The 21,359-nt window shown below is 37.0% G+C and overlaps 1 protein-coding gene across 1 annotated transcript in view; it reads left to right on the forward strand.

The window, feature by feature from the left end:
* Nucleotides 1–1,808: 1,808 nt before the first annotated feature.
* znrf2b (zinc and ring finger 2b) overlaps nt 1,809–21,359 on the forward strand; it is a 68,752-nt gene continuing 49,201 nt past the window's right edge. Inside the window, exon 1 of the mRNA XM_067411233.1 lies at nt 1,809–2,527. Coding sequence (XP_067267334.1) covers nt 2,122–2,527 — 406 coding nt within the window. The 5' untranslated portion in view covers nt 1,809–2,121. The remainder of the gene's footprint in view (nt 2,528–21,359) is intronic.

A 21,359-nucleotide genomic window follows, 5' to 3' on the forward strand; every position in this document is an offset into this window, starting at 1 on the left:
ATCAGTCTCATATGGGCCTATACAATGAGCTATGTGAATGTTGATACAACCTATCTTGTCTGCTCAGCCATGATATAGTTTTAGGTTTGTTTACATTTATTTTTTATTTTTCTTAGATGAACACCTTATTCAGATATCATATCATCATCATCATCATCATATTGCAGACTCAAGGTCCAATGTAAAACAAACAAACAAACATCAGATAAAAACAAATTGCAAATCAAAATGTTGATTTTTTTTATAGCTCAGTATTATATTGTAACTCATAAATCCTTTATATTTTAACAACCTCTATTATGTCTCACACTGATTTCCAAAACATATTATGTTATTTTTATTAACATTATTGGCACCTTATTTGGTCACTACCTTTTATTGTGTGTATTGATGCTTTGGTAATAAAATACAATCATATCAATAAAGCACTATGAAAATTGGATTTGAAATTTAGGACAAATCCTAATCAGAATAATCAGGAATATAAATACGGACATAAATGCATTAATTAACTGAGCCTGTATACTTAACTTTAGGTTTAAACATGTCATAAAATAGACAACAACAGCAGACAAGTGTGCGAGAAAGCAGCATATTGAGGAAGCACTAGTTTTTTTGTATTAATTAAAGAAATAGAAATTAAAATTAACAAACAAAAGCAAATGAAACACTATCAAAAGAAATGGTCAAATAAGAGGAAAAAGAACATACATGTATGCATAGAAAAAGGGTAAACAAGTGAAATAAATAAAAGTAATTTATACTCAACTCATTTTTTTTTGTAAAGCACTTTCAAAACCATAAAAATGGACCAAAGTGCTGTCTATAAGTAGAAGATAATTATAAAATGAATACAAACATAAAATAACAACCAAACATAAGACCAAAAAAATCATGCAATCAGTCATTCACAGTTGACCTAATCAGACTCTGAAAGCTTGATAAAATAGGTGTATATATATATATATATATATATATATATATATATATATATATATATATATATATATATATATATATTTTACACACACACACATATATATATTATTTTTTTAAATTATATATATATATATATATATATATATATATATATATATATATATATATATATATATATATATATATATATATATATATATATAAAATCTTAAAATAATAAATTATTAAATAAACAGAAACATTAATTAGTGGAAAGCAAACTAAACCTTATCAGTAAAACCATTACAAAAAATCTCATATTGTTATATTGTCATATTTTTATTACTAGATAAACAAAATTATTTGAGAAGTGAGTCTTAAAAAATCTGAGAGAGCAGGAAGTGAGCCTGAAAACATTTAAGGATAAAAAATTAAATAAAAACAATACAAAATTGAGGATATAGTCCTTGGACTTGTTGGAAGTGTCAGTATCGTAGCAAATAATATATTTTAAATGAAAGGTTTGGGCAAAAATATGGTGTTTAACTAGATGGAAGGGGAAAAAATGACCAAAACTTATGAATTAATTCACAAGAAAAGAATAAATGCATTATTGTTTCATCCTCACGACCACAAAACGTACAGGTAGCTACCAGGAACATCAACATATTTTTAGACACAGTCAAATTTACTGGTTATATATTGTGCAAGAGTTTAAAGCGGACTTTTTTTGGTCTTGTTGTGAATAAAATATTAATGGGGCAACAACCACGCTTTTCTCCAGCCCAGCTAGGGTTTATTTCCCTAGATTATGACGTCTCCGGAAAGCCCCGCCTCCGACTCGCTTACGCACTCTGCACGTACGGCAGTTAAACACACGTTCAGTTTGTGTAATAACCGCCCCCCGCGAGCACAACAGCTATCGGCGCGGCGTTTAGGAGGAAAGCCTCGCTTCAGAGCGTTACTTTCTCACGCACAACATGGAACAGAGGACGTTAGTTAGAAAACAACAGCGCATGAGGCAAAAACAAGCGCGGGCACCCGCAACTTCACGCGCGAACGCGCTGACAGCGATTTAAAAGCCTTCGTAAAAGTTTCGCTGACGCGCGCGTGACGTTGGACGAGTCAAATGTAACAGGCGACCGCTGTCAGTTTTGTTTGTTTGTCTTTAATAATTAAAATCGGAGGGAAGTGTAGGTTGGCATGGGCGCCAAACAGAGCAGTCCCGCTGCCAACGGGCGCACGCGAGCGTACTCGGGCTCGGATCTCCCGTCGGGCACGTCGTCGAGTAACGGCAGCGGCAGAACGGCTGCGATGAGATATCACGCGCACGGCACCTCAGGTGCTACATCATCATCATCGTCGTCTTCATCATCAGCGGCAGTGGCCTCTATTGGTGCCAGGACGCGCTCCGTCGGGGGTGGCACCGGTGGCCCGGGCGCTCGACCCCAGTCGACCATTAATATACCGAACTCCGGAGCCTATAGTTCTCAAGAGTCCGGTAACAGCACACCGGAGGAGAACGGCGGAGAGAGAGAGCGGTCAACCGGCACTCCGAGACTGTTGATCGGATCTTTACCTGCTCACCTGTCGCCCCATCTCTTCGGAGGTAACGTTAAATGAACAGTTTTCTAGTTCCTACAAGTTCTAGTCAACCTGAGCATCAACCAGTTAACCAGCTTGTTAAAACTGTTGAAATAAATGGGATTTTTGCAGCGATGCCATAGATAGAACCATTTTGGGTTCCATTCTTTCAGTGAACAGTTTTTGGAGCCATTTTTTTCATAATTTTATTTTAATAATCTAAAAATACCCTTTTCCACTATAAACATAATAGAATGTTTCCATGGATGTTCTTCATGAAGCGATCAATGGCAACAAAGAAACTTTTAAATTTTTAAAGGATTAGTTCGCTTCTGAATGAAAATTTCCTGACAATTCACTCACCCCCATGTCATCCAAGATACTTCGGTAAAGTTGGTTTTATATTCGCACATTCTGAATTCTGATAAATTCAGACTTTCCAATAAATGTGCAATAAATTAATGTTTGCGAATTTTAAGCAGCGACATGATATTGACAACCAGCGATTGTCAACTTACAACATTTTTCACAGTCGATCAAAATAGGCAAGTATTGTTTTAATGCCGTATTTACTTGTGAATGTCCAGTGTAGTGTGATTAACAAAGCTATTGAAAACGGATGTCCGAATGTGCGAATATAAAACCAACTTTACCCAAGTATCCAAGATGTGTACGTCTTGGTGAACGTTTTGATGAAAACATTCCAGGATTATTCTCCTTATTGTGGACTTCAATGGACCCCAAACAGTTTAAGGTCAAAATTACAGCTTCAGTGCAGCTTCAAAGAGCTCTACACGATCCCAGACGAGGAATAAGGGTCTTCTCTAGCGAAACGATCGGTCATTTCCAAAAAAAAAATGTATATGCTTTATAAACACAAATGATCGCCTTGGAAGTGCTTCCGCTTTCCGTATTCTTCAAAAAGCTTATGGTGCGTTCACACCAGACGCGAATGAAGCGTTAAGCGCAAGTTATTTACATGTTAAGTCAATGCAAAGGCGCGAATTGAGCGTTTCGGGCGAATCGCGAAAGTTGAAAAATCTGAACTTTGGCGAAAATTCGCGCAACGTTAACCAATCAGGAGCTTGCTCTAGTAGTGACGTAATGTAGCAAGCTGAGACAAAAAATCCGAAACAACATGGAGGACAAAATCATCGTCGCTGTACATCTTCGTACTTTTATAGATACAGGAATAAAAAGGATCTTGCTTGAAAGAAAGTGAGTGAGGAGGTCGGACAGTCTAGTAAGTTGTAAAAAAAGGTCTTTACTCAATTTGAGCTATATATATATTGAGACTACAAACTAAAGCTGGCAAATTTATCTTATTCGTCGTATTTTACAACTACTTTCCCACTGATGATTTGTATATTCAGAGTAACTGTGTGTTCACACCGCCGGCGGCGAGAGTGTCAAAGTGACGCTAATCATTAATTTTCAATTAGAGCCGGCGGTGAGCTCTGGCGAGAGCGGCGCGGCGCGTCTTGGACGGTGAGAGTGTCGAGGAGAGTTGAAATCAGGTAAACTTTATGGTAATGAGCTATGACGCGGTTCGGCGGCAACCAATTGGAATGTAGAGGTCCTCGCTTGAGAGGCTTCCGATTGGTTGACGCGACTTGTCATTTACTTTGACCCTCCCGTCGGCTGCGGTTTGAACGAACAGTACAGTGTTGTTGGCAGGGAGGCCAAGGCGACTGTTAACGCTCACGCTAGCGGCGTTGTGAACGCACGGTTAGTGTGCAGAAAGAAGTGGAAGTCTGGGACACATAATAGAGCGGGAGAGCCCCCCTCATGACGCGAATTTGCATCTGTTGTGAAGTGAATTTCACGCACACATGAAGCGAGTAAACTCAAAATGTTCAAGCGTCCATCTACACGCGAAAAGCGCAATTTATTCGCTCAAGTCGCGTCTGGTGTGAACGCACCATTACGCTGTATGTCCTACGCCTTCCCTATTCTACTTACGGAAAAAATTAACTGGCGCCACGTTCGTTCCGTAAGTAGAATAGGGAAGGCATAGGACATACAGCGTAAGCTTTTTGAAGAATACGGAAAGCGGAAGCACTTGCAAGGCGATCATTTGTGTTTATAAAACATATACAGTTGTATTTTTTTAGAAAATGACCAATCGTTTTGCTCGATAAGACCCTTATTCCTTGTCTGGTGTAATTTAAAGCCCTTTGAAGCTGCACTGAAACTAATTTTGACCTTCAACAGTTTGGAAGCCAATGAAGTCCACAATAAGGAGAATAATCCTGGAATGTCTTCATCAAAAACCTTAATTTTTTTTCGACTGAAGAAAGAAAGATATGAACATCTTGGATGACATGGGTGTGAGTACATTTTCAGGAAATTTTATTAGAAAGTGGATTAATCCTTTAAGAGTGTCTTACAAGTTCAAACTTTTTTTTTTTTAAAGATTGGTCTTTATTTATTTTAAATTCAGCTACATAAAAAGATAGTTATTGGTTGTTGATACGACATACATAACCTGTCTTAATTCTTGTAAATATGGGTAGTTGACACTCAATATCCATGAAGTTTGACGTCAACATTTTTATATTTATATTGGTGCAATTATGTATAGCTTAAGTGAACTGTGTATAAGTTTGAGAGGTTATTAAGTGTAAGTGTCAAGGTCGTTTTTGTTATTTTTCAGCTTCCCAGCTTATGTCATGATCAAGTTCACAATGGTAATAGTTAATGGATCGACCCTTGTGGACTTTAAACCTTCAACCTTTTAGTTAACCACTAGGTCACATCACCGCCTGTTGGGTTAAACCAACCTAAATAGTGGTTTGTTTACAGCAGTGAAGAAGGAATATGTTTTGGTTTATTATTGGTTGAAGCAATCTGGCGAGCTTATTGAAGGCTTTATTTTGAAAGATCTGTTCTATATTTGTGCAGTTATGTGCAGCATTGCACAACAGATGTTTTTTTTATTTTATACAGATGCATGGTAACATGCCGGTGCAACGGTGGTAAGAGACTGCAGCCTGTTCTGAGGAACGTGGTTGTGGCTAGGAAGTTCTCTGATCAGGTGTAGAGATGCATGTGAGCGGTGATTATTTCCGGATAGTTCAGTCGTCATGCGGGTCTTTTTGTTGTTGTGTTTCTGAGAACCTGTTCAGTAATCTGATGTTTCATAAACAGCGGTGTCATGCTATTTAAATGGCTTATTCTCAGGAAAATGGTCAAGAACAGGGTCACATCAACATGTTTTCTTTTGCATTGTGCACATTTGACTCACACTTCTCATTATCGCTCTCTATCTTTTCACATTTGAATCGTAGTTCTCATTTTTTTCAATTCATGCAATTTATCAGTTGCTAGCACCATAATTTGCAGTTTGAGCTACAGGAAAGCTATACCTAAAAGTAAAATGTCCATATGCATGATTTTGGAGGCAAAATGTCATGTAAAATAATGTCTCCAGGCCAAAAATTATGGGCAATTCCATGCAAAGGTCATTCTTAGTATTAAAAAAAAAAGAAGTTTTTACCAAAAGAACAAAACCCTTTTTAAGTTGTCCCTTTAGGTCTGTAATACAGTATATTAATGTGCTCTAACAGAAATTTATCCACCACATATGAGGCAAGCAACATTGCTTAAATTAAATTTTCAACCAACCATATTTCATGCTTTCAAAAAAGGATCAAATACCCCCTTTTTTAAACTTTATTTTAACAATAAGCATTGTGCATAGAGATGGAGACATGCCTGAGAAATAAATACACTCATTTTGTCATAACAGCACTGCCTGTTGAATTTATAAGGGCTGTAATTAAGAGGTCACAACGCTTCAGTGCTTTGTCATGTCTGTAACTTTTTAAAGATTAAGTTTGTCATATAACAATTAAATAACTTGAAACTTTATATACAAAGCTATTAGGGGTGTAACGATACGCTCAGGTCACGATACGGTACGCATCTCGATACGGAGTTCACGATGCGATACGTATCTCGATATTTTGAACAAAATGAAACTGAAATTCAAACAAGATTTATTAAAAAAACATTAACAAATTTCAATAATTTTCCTTGTTGTACATACAAGATCACATTTCAATAAAATAAATAAATATAAAATTTTAATAAAAACCTTCTGTATTCAAATTAACAGTTGAATAGGGCTGTCTGTCACTGAAAAAAAAGTTAAATTTAACATGAACTTAGAATTATGAATAGGGGCCGTTCACATATCGTGTCTAAAAACGCGTGGAAGGCGCGGCCGCACCGCTTCTCCTTCTTTCAAAGGGCTTGCGCTCCCGTGGCGTCGGTTGTTGCTATGCAACCATGAACTAAGCTCTCAAAGAGGATCAGGATGTTTCTGCAAAGGATAAATGATATCTAGCCCTTGCATTAGTTTTACTACGAGATATATTGATGGAGATAAGATATAAAAACCACCCTGTACAGCTATGATCAGCTGTTCGGCTGAGCTTTTGATGTTTTGTTACGGAAAGGCCATAGCTGATCAGTTGATTCTTGTCACACGACCTGCGGTGCGCTTGCGGCATTCTGAGAAGTTGAGAATTGCATGCGCGTCGATCCCATTATGAGCGCGCCTGCTGCGCGGCTACATTTGAAAATAATAACTGACTTGCACGCGGAAAAGACGCAATATGTGAACGGCCCCACAGAACTTCTTAAAGCAAAGCATCGCAAGCGTCTTTTGCTTTTCTGTGAGCACAGCTATTGCTGTGCACTGCGGTGAAAGAAAGCCACGACTTTTCTCACGCGACCATGCAAGAGACTGACATGAGAAACGTTTAAACCTGCTTGCAAGATTCAATGTGTGCCCGAAACACTTACTGAACTAGAGCGCTGATTGAGACGCACCATCTACGATAAATCGTTACACCCCTAATACTTATAGTAATTTAAAAATGTGGTAGCATTGGATCTGGACAGGAAGGATAACTCTGGGAGTTGGAAGGGGTGTGTCACGATTCTGCCTTCTCACATCGCGATACAGGTTCGTGGACCTGCGTATCGCGATTTCGGTTTCATATCGCATATCGTTACAGCCCTAAAAGCTATATTATGTTTATGCTTATTCGGATCAACAAATCATCTATATACTTTGCTCTGAACAGCCATAATAAGCATTACAGACGCGACCGTTACGAACGCTTCATAATAAATCATATGCATATGACTTTGCTTCTTTATATTGTTGTGCTCTGTTTCAGGCTTACCATATATCACAACATATCCAGTAATTGCAATAATCTTCATGCTTTGTTATTTTTAATCTGAAAAAATGTCAGTTGATTTTATAAAAAAAAAAAGAAGAGATGTCGCTCTTTAATACGGCTTGTGACAGTTTACTGCAGCACCTCGATGTAAGTGGCGGATCAAAAACGCACATGAACCGCGCATGCTTGTCAACATGAGAAATAATCCATAACCATTTGCAATAGACCTATAGGGTCTAAAGTTATATAAAGTTTAGTATAAATATTATTTCTGCAGTCTTACCATACTGGTATCCCAGATATCAACATGTGGTGGTTTAAATTCCTGCTTGAGGTGTCTGTGAAAGTTTTAAAGTAGTCTTCTGTGCCGGTTGCAGAGCGGTCATGTCCATAACATTGTTTTTTCCTAATAAATGCGAACACAAAAAATAAAGTAAAATGAATATTTTATGTTCTATGGAGAGCCAACCCTTCTTCATTCGGTGGGCAGTATTACTTTTGGTTTGCGCAGTGTAATAAAGCAATGCTTTATTGCTTTATTTATTTATTTATTGTTCTCATGATATTGAAGTAAAATATGGCCTATGCATGTTGTCTTGAGATTGCTGCTGATGTTTAGTATTGGCTGTTCATTGTTTCTTACACACAGATTCTGGAATATTCAAATCCAGTGGAAAGGCAGGTGAGGCCGTCAGTTATTGGGATGGAATTTCCCCAGTCATTGTGGCCTGGATTGAACTTTAATTCTGTAACAGGCTCTTACTGGTGATTTGAAGTTAATCTTTAAACGTTGGCTGAGTATGACTTCTAACCAACTGTGGATGAGATCAAGAAGGGAGTTTTTAAAGGGGATGTGAGACTGACACTATCAGAAAGCACGGGGGAATCCTGCCTATAACAGACTTTCCATTTGTGCAATTTGTATCAAACCTGGAGGCAAAATCTTTTTGTTGAGTCATGATCATATTAGACCTCTGTTTGAACTACTACTTTTAATTGCTGTGACTTTTTATAGTGTAAAAAAGAGATTTTTTTTAAAAGGAGAACTGTATAGAGAAACCAGTGTAGTTCTGCATGTTTCATTGTTGATCAGTGTAATATTGACATAACAGTATTGAAAGAGAACTTGCTGTTTTGACACAAAAGAAAGAAAGCACTTTTATTAATAAGCTGACGTCAGAGAGGAGTATCACTTCCAGTGAATGCGTTTCATTTCTGTGAGTTAATTATTTGCATGCACAACTAGTTAACACAAATATAAACTGAATTTTATCATAGCTTATCAAATCCGCCCATATTTGGGTGTGAGCAAAAATACACCGTTTTTGTGTGTCCCTTTAAATGCAAATGAGCTGCAGCTCCTTGCCCCCTTTGCAGAAGAGGGCAGAGCTTTAACAGCTCGTGCTTTGGTTGCTCAACAACAACAAAGCTGGAGAATCTCACGCAGCCAAAATGACGATTATCAGTTACTGTGTTCAGCCTTACATTGTTCAAACCGGAAGAAATTCAAACTCAGGAAGAAGTTACAACTTTTAAAATGAAACTGGACATTTCTGAATGGTTAGTGGATAAATTTATGTAGTTGTTGTGGAGTTGATTCAACTCATCCACTAGCATGTGCCGTCATGTTCATCTTTTGTGCAAATCCAGCGTTGAATTGACCCTCGTTTGTGAAGCAGTCCGGCGTAAAATGACGGCATGACAACAACACTCTACTACAACACCTCTTCCTCTTCTCTAAAGCAGCCCAACATGGCCTCACCCCCTTTGTTCTCGGGGGTGGCTCGATGTAAATTTTGGGGTTTGTGATGTCACCAACCCAGGAAGAAGCTTGTTGTAGTCCCTACCAGCCGTTTTTTGTAGTCCTTAAAAAGCGATTTCTGTAAAAGAAATCTCCCTTTGCATTGAACTTTGAGTGTCGTATCTTTGCAGATGTTTTTTATGCTCAAACAGCAACATTACACACTAACTAACTAAAGTTAAAAAAGTGATGTGATATAGTCAAGGACCCCTTTAAATTTTGAATACAATATGATTCCATAGACTTCAGTGAGTTTCACGTAGCACGTGCATGTTCAGTTGTTCTCATTCAATTAACATACACATAACGTACACATAACATACAAAAACAATAGAATTAGAAAAGCACTTTTATCCAATAATTTCAAAAGTTTCCAAACTATATTTGTAATGCACTGTGTGCTGTTATCACACAAACTAAATCTGCTTTCTAGTCAACCATGTGCTTCATGTTGTCTTTTAAAGCTAATGATATCCTACAAATCTGTTGACAGAGATCTAGACCATTCCCAAACCACAAACCACCAATGAAACCAGAACCAGCCGTTTAGTTCATCATCACTGTGGTTTCAAAAAACGTTCTCTGCCGGTCATGCATGAACTCAGGACACCTGACAGGTGGTGCATGTTCATACTGTCCACACTCAGTAAAACACACACACACAGACACAGAGCGAGCCAAATGGTGTGTACATTAAATACACACACTTCCTTCCTTCTGCTTCACTCTCACTTTAAATGGAAGCCAGGAAGTGTTTGTTGTGGCTCCCCTTTGCTCTCTGCATTTCTCTGACTTGACTTTGACTCAACTGGCTTTGTGTGGCTCACTTTACCGGAACGGCTTCGCCTGCAAGCTGGTGAATGATTGCTATTGTGCACTAATGTTTCTGTTTTGACAGTGGCAGCACATGTTGGCATATTTACAGTAGTTGATATGTTTTAGGCTTCCACATGTACTAATTTTTACTAGTTGACCAATTGTCAGTTGATGTTTCATTTATGTAAATGACTCACAATACACTGTGCCGCATCAGTGGCCTTGCCCAGTGTTGTTTTGATGGACAGTGTGTGACTGAGGAAATTAAAGCATGCATACTGTATCTCCATTGCATGATTTTGCATATGAATTCAGACCATCACAGATGTCCAAAGCACCAGCAAATTCACTTAAGACATGCTTTTTGAATGCAAGTTAGTTAACTTTGTGTAAGTTAATGTTTTTATTGCATGGTTTAATTTGGATGATAAATATTTTAATACTGTGATCATCTGATACCAATCAGGCTTATAAATATTACGTTATTAATATTGACACCGAGAACATGCTTGTGCAAAGTGTTTATCAATGCACATAAGATATTGTCATTAGACAAAAAAAAAATCAAATTTTTTTAAAATGGAAGAGTTTATTGAAACCTGACAAAATATTTTTAAAAATCTATCATCAGTCTTGTATGTATGATATAAAATGATGGCACTCACACTCAATTTTAATCAAATACCAAAACTTATGCAATTTTGTGCAAATTTAAACTTTTAAACTAACTTAAAACAGAGTTAAGGCATGTTCACACTAGGGCTGAGCGATTTTGGAAAATAATCTAATTGCGATTATTTTTACCAATATTGCGATTGCGATTTAATATGCAATTATTTTTAAGGTCTTTATCTTCTGTATTATTCAACAAAGACTAGCAATAAATCATTGTATTTTAAGACGTCAGTGCAAGTTGTTTTCAGTTAAAACATCTCAAAAATGCGTTTTAGTCTGGGACTAGGCCTAAGCCTTATCGGTGAAATCGGGGGAAAAGCTAGTAAATAATAAAGAGGGGAAAAAAGAAAAGGGAAAAAAAAACCCATCACAAGTAATTAACAAATATTGCTTTCAGTATTTACGAGTATCTGAACATTTTCCTTTCAAGAGCTGTGATTTTTCTCTTTCTCAGGTTTACTGTTGATTATTATGATGACATCATAGAGAGCAGGAGATCTAATAAGCTGCATTCACACCATGATTCACGCTAATGCACAGATCTCTTTTGAAATAGAAGATGTGGTTTGTCCTGTCTGTTTGATCCCTTAAGACATAACGGTTTACATTCATTTTGCGTCATAAAAGCATTTTGAGACGCAAGTACATTTAACCACTTAAATCGGAATCACGCACAGCCGCATGCGCGAGCACTCTTCACAGAGCACGCATCAGCATTTGAGATTGACATAACGACATAACTGAGGCAGCGTTTGTATAGTATTTGTAAGGAAAACACTGGCGGGCGAGACAACACACTGCAAGCCAGCAAAGTATGCGTTTCTCACAGCGCACATTCGCTTCAACCTTTCGCTGTGTTTATAGAACGTTGTTTCCTGTGCAAGATGCAAGCGCAACGTGCAAACGCATCCGTTTAGTGCGTTTACATAGAAAAGCAATGGAAAAGTATCATAGTCTGTAGGGATGTCAATACTGAAATTTTTTTTAAATTTCAGTACCGACTCTAGCAAGGAGATTAACATGGTGTACAGTGTACTGCTCACTCAGGGGAGGATCTAAGCTAATAGTTAGTTAAGCTAATAGTGTGATTGACATCACAATGTAGAGAAAACACGAAGGACTCATTTTAAGACAGTTTATGATTTATGGGGAATATAGGGCCCTATGATTTCCGCGATGCAGAAAACGCGGATGGAATCACGGAATCCATTCATAAAACGGAATTTACTATATAAAGCGGAATGTCACAGAATTTGTCAAATTTTTGATGAATGAATAAAAAGCAGACCTGTACACTTAAATTAAATCGCGATAAAGACCAGATATAGTGTCTGTGAATATTAAACTGCAAAAAAAATATTTAAATATGAATCCTGCATGTTTGTGTGTCTCTGAAATGAATGGTGCAGAAGTGCGGTTTCATTTAACACACACACACACACACACACACACACACACACACACACACACACACACACACACACACACACACACACACACACACACACACACACACACACACACACACACTGAAGCACGTGTAACGCTCGCAGTGTTTTCATCGCCTCATGTACGCACAAAATTCATCTTCAAAAGTCACTTCATCACTTCATCAGCATTTTATCGCTTTATTTGAGAAAATCTATCGGCATACCATAAACACACAGTAACTCAAAGGTCTTGGCAACCTGTCAAAATAAAAGTTTGTTTTGACAGAAACATACTGTTGTACTAATACTAACTCACTTAAATAATAATAATAATAATAAATTATTAAAACTATATTTTTAAGGAACAATCTCAGTTTTTCTTCCATGTTTTAAACAGTAAAGCTCTGTTGTGCAGCACTTTGATTAAAAAAAGTTTAATTTCATGATTAAAAGATAAATTCATGTTATCTGTTCATTTGATTGCCAGAAAAAATAAAATATGCAACAGGATTTCTGAAAAACAGAAAAATATATATAAAAATACATTTTTTAATTTAATACATTTGTTGTTTTTAAGAATTCAATTAATTAGACACTTTTTGATTTATTAAAGTTTTATTTAACCATTAAAATCAAGTCCAAAAACTTAAAATGGAAAAAAACGGAATCCAGAAAAATGAAAGCGGAAAAAAGGGAATTTGGAAAAAAATAAAACGGATTTCATAGAGCCCTACGAATATAAAACAAGTGGGTGGATTTTTACCTTTTTTACCATTTATAGGGTGGTTGTGTACACACACTGCAGACACACATTTATGTTCAAACACCATATAAAAGTGAATTTTGCATAAAAGTTCCCCTTTATAATGGCACGACAAAATTGCTGCACATGCTTACAATAAACGCTAATATCGTTATCATTATAATTCTTTATAGTTATTGTTCTTGCCGTGAATGGACCTTTAGAGTTGCTAAGTTTGATTCTTATTTTTGTGAGTCAGTTCAGACTGCAACTTATTTAAAACTATTATTCAGAAATTAATTTTGCATGTAATGAATATCACCAGATAACTAGTGCAGAGAGTGGGAGCAAAAGAAATATTCTCAGTGGGAATCGGCTGACATCGGGGAAACGCCGCATTAAGCGTAGCTTGAACTTGAACATGTTTGGGAATGGGTCAGTAGTCGTGTTGGATGGTTTGTCCCAGTGTGCTGCCGCAGCAGTTCAAACTCCACTTCTTAATGGATAAACCGCCTCCCTTCCCTTCTGCATTATTCTCAGGACTGGCTCCGTTCCACTCGCTGCTCAAAGAGCTTTCCATCTTCAACAATCTCTGTGCCACACGCATTATATCTCACACATGCACACACACGCTCAATGCATAAGGCCTCTGGGACATTTAAAATGATAGTTCACCCAAAAATGAAAATTTCTGTCATCATTTACTCACGCTAATGCCATTCCAAACCTGTATGACTTTCTTATACAGAAAACAAAAGAAGATATTTTGAAGAATGCCTGAAGTGTTTTTGTGTGCATACAGTTAAAATCAGTGGGGTCCAATGGTTCATTTTTTGGTATACTATCCCATTTTAACGGTCATTCACGCTTGCAAGCAGCAGTTTCAGCCTATATTTCTTGCATGCTGATTATGCAAAATTGCTAATATGCAAATATATCTAATGCTGTATAAGCAGTGTAGCACAATCTCTGTTTATTAACTAATTTCTACTGTCACCTTTGTATGCTCAGTTCAAATTTGTCCTTCTCAGTGTGTTCTTTAGCAGCCGGTGATGTTTCTGAGTCAGCAGGTCACGGTTCATTTCACATGCCATAGATTCTGTTTGACTGGGTCGTCGGGAAGATCGCACACGGATGGATGTTTTATGAAGTCTACCTGCATGCGCAAACACTGCCCATCGATCCAGTAATCAATAGCCAATGTCCCATCCTGCTGCTGTGTCCTGCACATGTGACGTGGACATCAGTCCTGTCTTTCTTTTTTCACTGCGTCTCTAACAGATAGCTTTAAATCAGATAGACAGGGAATTGTCCAAGGCCTTCACGCACTGCCCATATCATTGATGCAGTGAGTAGTGATTGTGAGATGCATATCAGCTCTTTAAATGAACTGCATTGCTGCTCAGTAGAACTAAATGGTGATGTCCACCTTTTCAGCAGCCCGGTTTCCAGAAGAGTTTCCTTTCTCAATTTCTTCTGGACGTTCTTTAGTTAAGGGTTTGAGGGTGAACCCAGGTTACATTTCACTCCAAAATACAAAAATACATTTAAAATAATATTTGATGACCGTGTTTCCCACAGGTTTGAAATATACTTGCGGTGGTAGCCTGGCGAAAAATCATCCTATTACCCACGGCACAAAAATGGTCTAGGCTACTACATGTGACAAACAAATAATGTGTGATTTTTTTTTTTTTTTTTTTTAAATTTATTTATTTATTTATTTATTTATTTTTTAACAGTATTTATATTTAATTGAAATTAATTTTAATTACATAGCATATTACATTTAATTACATACTAATAATGTAAATTATGCAAAATTACAGCATTTAAATGGTTCACCTTTTCCTATGTTCTCCTTGCTGTCATATAGTGTCTCTCTCAGTGAATGGGACACAGATTTTACTAGTAAAATTTATAAAATTAATAATATATGTGTCAAATAATGTTCTTAGTCTTTTCTTCCTGTGGGGGAGACTACAATAATTTACTATGAATTAAATGGAAATCAAATTAAATACAATTTATAGTGTAACCAAAATGCCAATAATGCCCAAAAGAAAAAGAAAAAAACTTAGCGTGTGACTTTTAATTACAAACAAGCCCGAAATACACCGGGACTCTTATTTTGAAATGTCTGTACTGTTGCAGGCTGATCCTTCAGATTCTTACAATCGTCTAAAACATTTTATATAAAAGCCATGAAGTAGACTTTGTAATAATTCATCAACTTGAGTTCATTAGCAATCGCTTGGCATAAATCTGCGCTTTTCATTGATTGAAAATCACTTTGAAGCAGTCTGAGGGTGCTTCTCAATTCTTATTTGTGCATCCTCGTTTCCTTTCCTTGCTTCCTTTCCTCGCGTCTTAGCTCCACCCCTCCAGGATGCGAGGGAAGGACGCAAGGAAAAGACGAGAGGACGAAGGAATTGAATCAAGTTAAATGATAAATCCTCGCTCCCTTTAGCGTCACTTCAAAGCGTCATCAGCTGCGCTCGAGGGATCTACTCACTTGTTGTTAAAGTTTGGTTATTTAAAAAAATAAAATATTAATAAAGCAAGATGCCTAGTTGAAATATATGAGATTACTTTACTGTAAAAGTAAAGCATACATTTAAATTATTGTGATAGATAAGAAGGGGGAAGAGAATTTATGTGTGTGTCAGATTACTCGATGAGAAAGAGTTCCGCAAAGGATGCACCTGTGTATCCTCGCTCATGACTCCTCAGGAAAGCCTCCTCACTCCTCGTTCCTCGCCTCCTCGCGGTGCGATTAGAGAATTTAGATGTCCTTAAAGATGGCTGAGCTCGATTGTTTTCCGGGTCATAGGATGGAGGACGGAGGAGCGAGGAGATGAGGAGGGATATTGAGAAGCACCCTGAAGCTTTGTTGCGCAAGCTTGTAGAAAGCGCAACAGCGCCCCCTTGTGACTTTGCAAAATGCAGCGCCTGTGGGAATGTTAACTGGAGTAAACAGTGCTGACGCACACATAACGAGCACTTACGGAACGACTAGTTTATCGATCGCGGATGGTTTCATTATCTTGCGCGGATATAAAAGTATAAGAGGATAAAAATAATAAAAGCAAAAATGTGTCTCCAAATATACTTGGGCGGCCGTTATTATACGTGTATAAGTAAATTCTATGTGTGGGAAGCACTGGATGAATTTTGCATAATTTTTCTTATTTACTGTGAAGCTGCTTTGAAACAATCTGTTTTGTGGCGCTAATTATAAATAATTGTGACATATATTTGCATTGTGAGGTTAATTTCATTAGTTTTTAATTACATTTCTCATTATTATAAATGTCTGGTTGTTTTACATATTTTTTGTAATTCTTAATCTCAGAAGTGATTCTCATTATTTTTTCATTGCATTTATTTTCAATTATAATATTAGTTCAAAAATATTTGAACAGATTTTTTAAAAATTATTTACATCATCAATAAATTTAAAGGCATTAATCAACACACTACCATGATGATGTAGAGATATTTTGCAAATGCAAATACATTTTTGGACAAAACTGACCAAATATAGCCTATACTTCAGTGCAGTGTAGATGCACTGTAAACCCGAATAAGTTAGCAAAACTTTCAGCAAATCAGTTGCCTCAATTTTTAAGTTAAGAAATTCAAAGTTTAAGTAAACAGAACTTGCAGATTTTTGTTTTGTACTCATACATTTGAATTATTCTTAACTTAAAATGTTTGAGTACGCTAATTCATATATTTAACTTAAAATTATCATGTAACCTCAATATAAACATTTTTATTAGTGTAAACTTAGCTAGCTACAACAAGCTAATTCAGAAAATGCTAACTTGCTAATATGTTAATGATAGCATGGTATAGCATTTGCTGAATACAGTGCAGAAATACAAAGCATATAATATACTTTCTCTCAAACCAAGCCGCAGGCACCACTCGTCACCATGATGGTAACTCTCCAAAAACCCACATTAAACAGAAACTCTTCTAAATTAGTATAACACTCTCCCACTTAACATTAATCTTGCACAAAAAAAAAAAAAAACTTTATATAACATTTAATTTTAGCATTTACTCTCCCTTTCTAGTCCCATGGCCAAAGCATGCTGGGAAATAGAAATCCCAGCAAAGTTTCAGTTAAACTTAAGTGATCTAAACTAAAAGAGATGTTCATAAAACTCAAAACAATGAAACAGTTCAGTTTACTTAAAATAAATCTGTTATGTGAACTTGAAAAAGAAAGTGCTTAATACTCATAAAAGTTAATTTGACTGAACTAATTTGTTTAATTTTAGTTTGTCCTTCTCAAACCAATTAATTATTTTGAGTGTTAGGGTTTACAGTGTAGCTTTGGATAAAAGCATTTGTCAAATGCATAAATGTAATTGGTAATTTGAGGGAGTATGCTTAACTGACATCAAATATAAATTCTTATTGTTTTTACTTTATTTTCTGGTGAAATAAAACCCAAAAATGTTCTTGACAGTTTTTTGTGAGATTCACACTAGAAGTTCAAACAACCAACCAGCTCACAACATTACGACATTTTAAGTCATATGTGGGTAGTTGACACACAAATTGTCCATGGATTTTTTTTTTTTTTTTTTTAAATCAACAATAAAATGTATATGAATATCATTTTGAATTTGAGAAAATAAATGTCAAGATGCCTTAGGGTGTTTTCACACCTATGGATCGCTTGTTTTGTTCCGAAACAGGGACTAAATTTGTTACAATGTTGCTTTTTTTTCTTGGTTCGGTTCGCTTTCACATGGCAAAATTTCAAAGCGTACCAAAATGCGTTAAGGTAAGTCACATGGGAGTAAAACTGTCCTCTTATTGGTCAGAATTTTCTCTGCGTCATCCATCAAAATAATGATTGACAAGTTCGCTCCATGAGTTTATTGTGGCTTTATTTGTAACTGTCCAGACACACACAAACACTTTATAAATGTAGCCGTCTCTCCCGCAGTTAATTCATATTTGCTGCGGCAAATTCAAACCCGCGCTCTTTCTCTCTCTCCATCTCTGGGTTTCCCAGCGCTGTCTAGTAGGCGACCTGTTGTCCGTGTGTCTGTCGAGAGAGACCATTTGAATTTTATAATGAAGCAGAGCGGGAATTGAGACTTCGTCGGGACAGCATTCTCGCACGGAGAAGTGTAATTACACACCAGAGGCGATCGTTGGCTTTCAGATATTGTAAATAATGTGCTCACTCACAGAATCAGACATTACTGATTTTTATATCATATTTTCCGTTATGAAATGATATAATTTGGTTCGTTGGTCCGTTAACTGGGTCGATTGCTTTCACATCTCAAGCGAACCGCTCCAGAGTTCGTTTGAAAGCGTACCGAGACCACCTCTTCAAGCAGGTCTCGGTACGCTTGTTTGGTCCGCTTTTGGTGCGCACCCGAGTGCGATTGCTGCTTTCCCACCTGCCCAAACGAACCGCACCAAAGGGGCAAACGAACTCTGGTACGATTCAACCGAACTAAATGAGGCAGGTGTGAAAGCACCCTAATTTAGTCACTAGGCTGAAAGCTGTTTTTCTTTTTTCACCCAACTATAGTACTGCTTCATATTTGTGCTGCGCTTTGACAGCAACTACAGAGTCTTGTCACAGGCTTGTTTTAACACGTGCTGATCGTTTTGAATCTCTTGCTGAGGCATGACTGACTCCACATTCTTTTTGAAGGTATTTGCAGAGTAAAAAGTTTGGACCACAGATGCAGGTCTTTTGAGACACTTGTACATATGGAGGTTTATTATACAGGCAGCGTGAAAATTATTGCTTGTTAGAGTTTGTAGAGCTCTGAGCCCTGTCATGAACTCTGTCATTATTTAGTTACCCTCATGTCATTTTCCAACCCTTTTGTTGTTATTTCTTTAGTGGAAAACAAAACATAAATTCTTTATCAAATTACAACTTGTCCTCCTCCAGAAAATCATTGTGGTTGTGGAGTTGAACCACCTTGGAAGATTTGCTATTGAGTGACTTGTAGGACAGAAGGGACAAATGAACAGCCGGTTCCCTCAGGGCATAAACAGGAAGAGGACACATCAAAATCCGATGCAGAACTGACACTATGGATCTGTTTATTTTCAAGAGGAACAGCTGTGGGAATGTATATGTATATTTTCTGCCATGGATATAAGGCCTCATACTGTAACCGTATCCATGACCTCAGGACACTGACACAACATCAGCAGAGCTATTATGAATAATCACTAGTTAAAATCAGTAAAATATTTTTTCATGGGCAGGCAAATAAAGTATCTGGTGCATCTGCATGAGATTTGACGATTATAATGGGAGTAAACAACAGCGGATTGGTACCAGATTAATCAGTGGTGGTTATATCCGAATCATGCATTTGAACTGAAATTAGATTTCCTGAAACAAGAAGGCCACTTTTCTGTTACTTGACTCATTCTGTGTGTGTATATACTCATTATTTGTCACCCAATTAAAAGCATTTTTTGTACCAGACACTATGCATTTAAGCACACTACTCATATAGGGAACTAAACATCACAGCAAAAGTAGATTTTAAGAAATGAAAATGCTGTTGAAGACTTGCAGCTTTAAATAGACTTGTCATTTACAGGAAGAGCTGCTCATGCTCTGTTGCGACACTCATTTTTATGATTTTATGTATCTTATTTTGTAACGCACCACGTTGTGTTCTTGCACAATGTCTGTTATTCTTATAAAGATTGTTTGATTTGTTCCTCCACAGGCCTTAACAATGTTGAAATCCTCATAGCCATAAGGTTAGGAGAACGGAATCGAACATGACTGTCAGTTGTGAATGCATGAGCGGTTAGATCATCTGAGCATCTTAAAGGCAGTGATTTAATCTTATTAAACAGCATATATATACAGTTCCTTGTTTTTTTTTTTTTTTTAATCTTAACTTGCGTACATTTATGCATTTGGCAGATGCTTTTATCCAAAGTGACTTGCATTGCATTTAAGGTATGCGTTTGATCAGTTCCTGTGGTTCTTGGAAATCAAACCGATGACCTTGGCATTGCTAGCACAATGCTCTACTGTTTCAGCTAGGGTAATACAGGATATTATTGGTTGCAATGATGTAAAATTAAAGGGGACCTATTATGCCCCCTTTTACAAGTCTCTGATGTCTCCAGAGTGTGTATGTGAAGTTTTAGCTCAAAATACCCCACAGATAATTTTTTATAGCATGTTAAAATTGCCACTTTTTGGGGGTGAGCAAAAATGCGCCGTTTCAATGTGTGCCCTTTAAATGCAAATGAGCTGCTGCGCTTGGTCAAAGAGGGCGGAGCTTCAAGAGCTGATTCTTTGGTGTCAGAAGTCAGTCAGGACGTACTATAATGTCAGAAACGGAGAATATATGCTGCATGGAGATAGAACGGGTATAGTTTAGTTTAATTACAGTTATAACTTGTATTGTCATCTTGTTTTTATCCACTATATTAGTACAAGCCTGTTTACAGAGTTTTATAAGGTTTATTGTACTTCACACAAAATATGAAGCGTCTGTTTTCACTCTAGAAATCACTATAAGAGCTTAATAAAACAGTGCATGTGTGTTTTAAAATATTATCCATATAAACTCTCTCTTTCTCCCTTGCATTATCATCAACATACACAGCGAAGTACACAGAAACACTTGTTACAACTAACAGTAAACAAATATATAAAGACTTTATGCCTTTTCGGGTGGTGCTTAATAAACTGGTAAACTTTAATATCCGTAAATCAACACTGATGAACTGTAATAAAGTGCTCTCAACTTCATTACTGCCATATCCAGTATCACTCTGGAGACTGTAAGCTTGATCACGAACAGTTTGTACTGATCTATCCTTGAGTAACAGATTTTTAGCTCAGCCTCTGTTTTGTAGTGTCCCTTTGTATTGACATTCGTTCACAAAGCAGTCCCGTGTGAAATGATTCGCGCAGACATAAACGAATTTCGGTAGAGTTGAGGGAGCATTTTCTTCTAAAACAAAATTAATCCACCTCATCTTCAGGGGCTATGTGGATTAATCTATCCAGCTACAGAACACCTAAAACGCTCGGGAGATGTTCTCGTCAGTGCAGCAATGGCGGACTGTGTACAACTTGCAGTGAACTTGCTCAGGGCAGTTCTATGTTAAAATGGCAGTGTCTGTCAACATTCGTGGGCGGGGCCTGTGGCTAATGTGAC

The sequence above is a fragment of the Chanodichthys erythropterus genome, chromosome 2, assembly GCF_024489055.1.
Source record: "Chanodichthys erythropterus isolate Z2021 chromosome 2, ASM2448905v1, whole genome shotgun sequence".
Taxonomy (NCBI): domain Eukaryota; kingdom Metazoa; phylum Chordata; class Actinopteri; order Cypriniformes; family Xenocyprididae; genus Chanodichthys; species Chanodichthys erythropterus.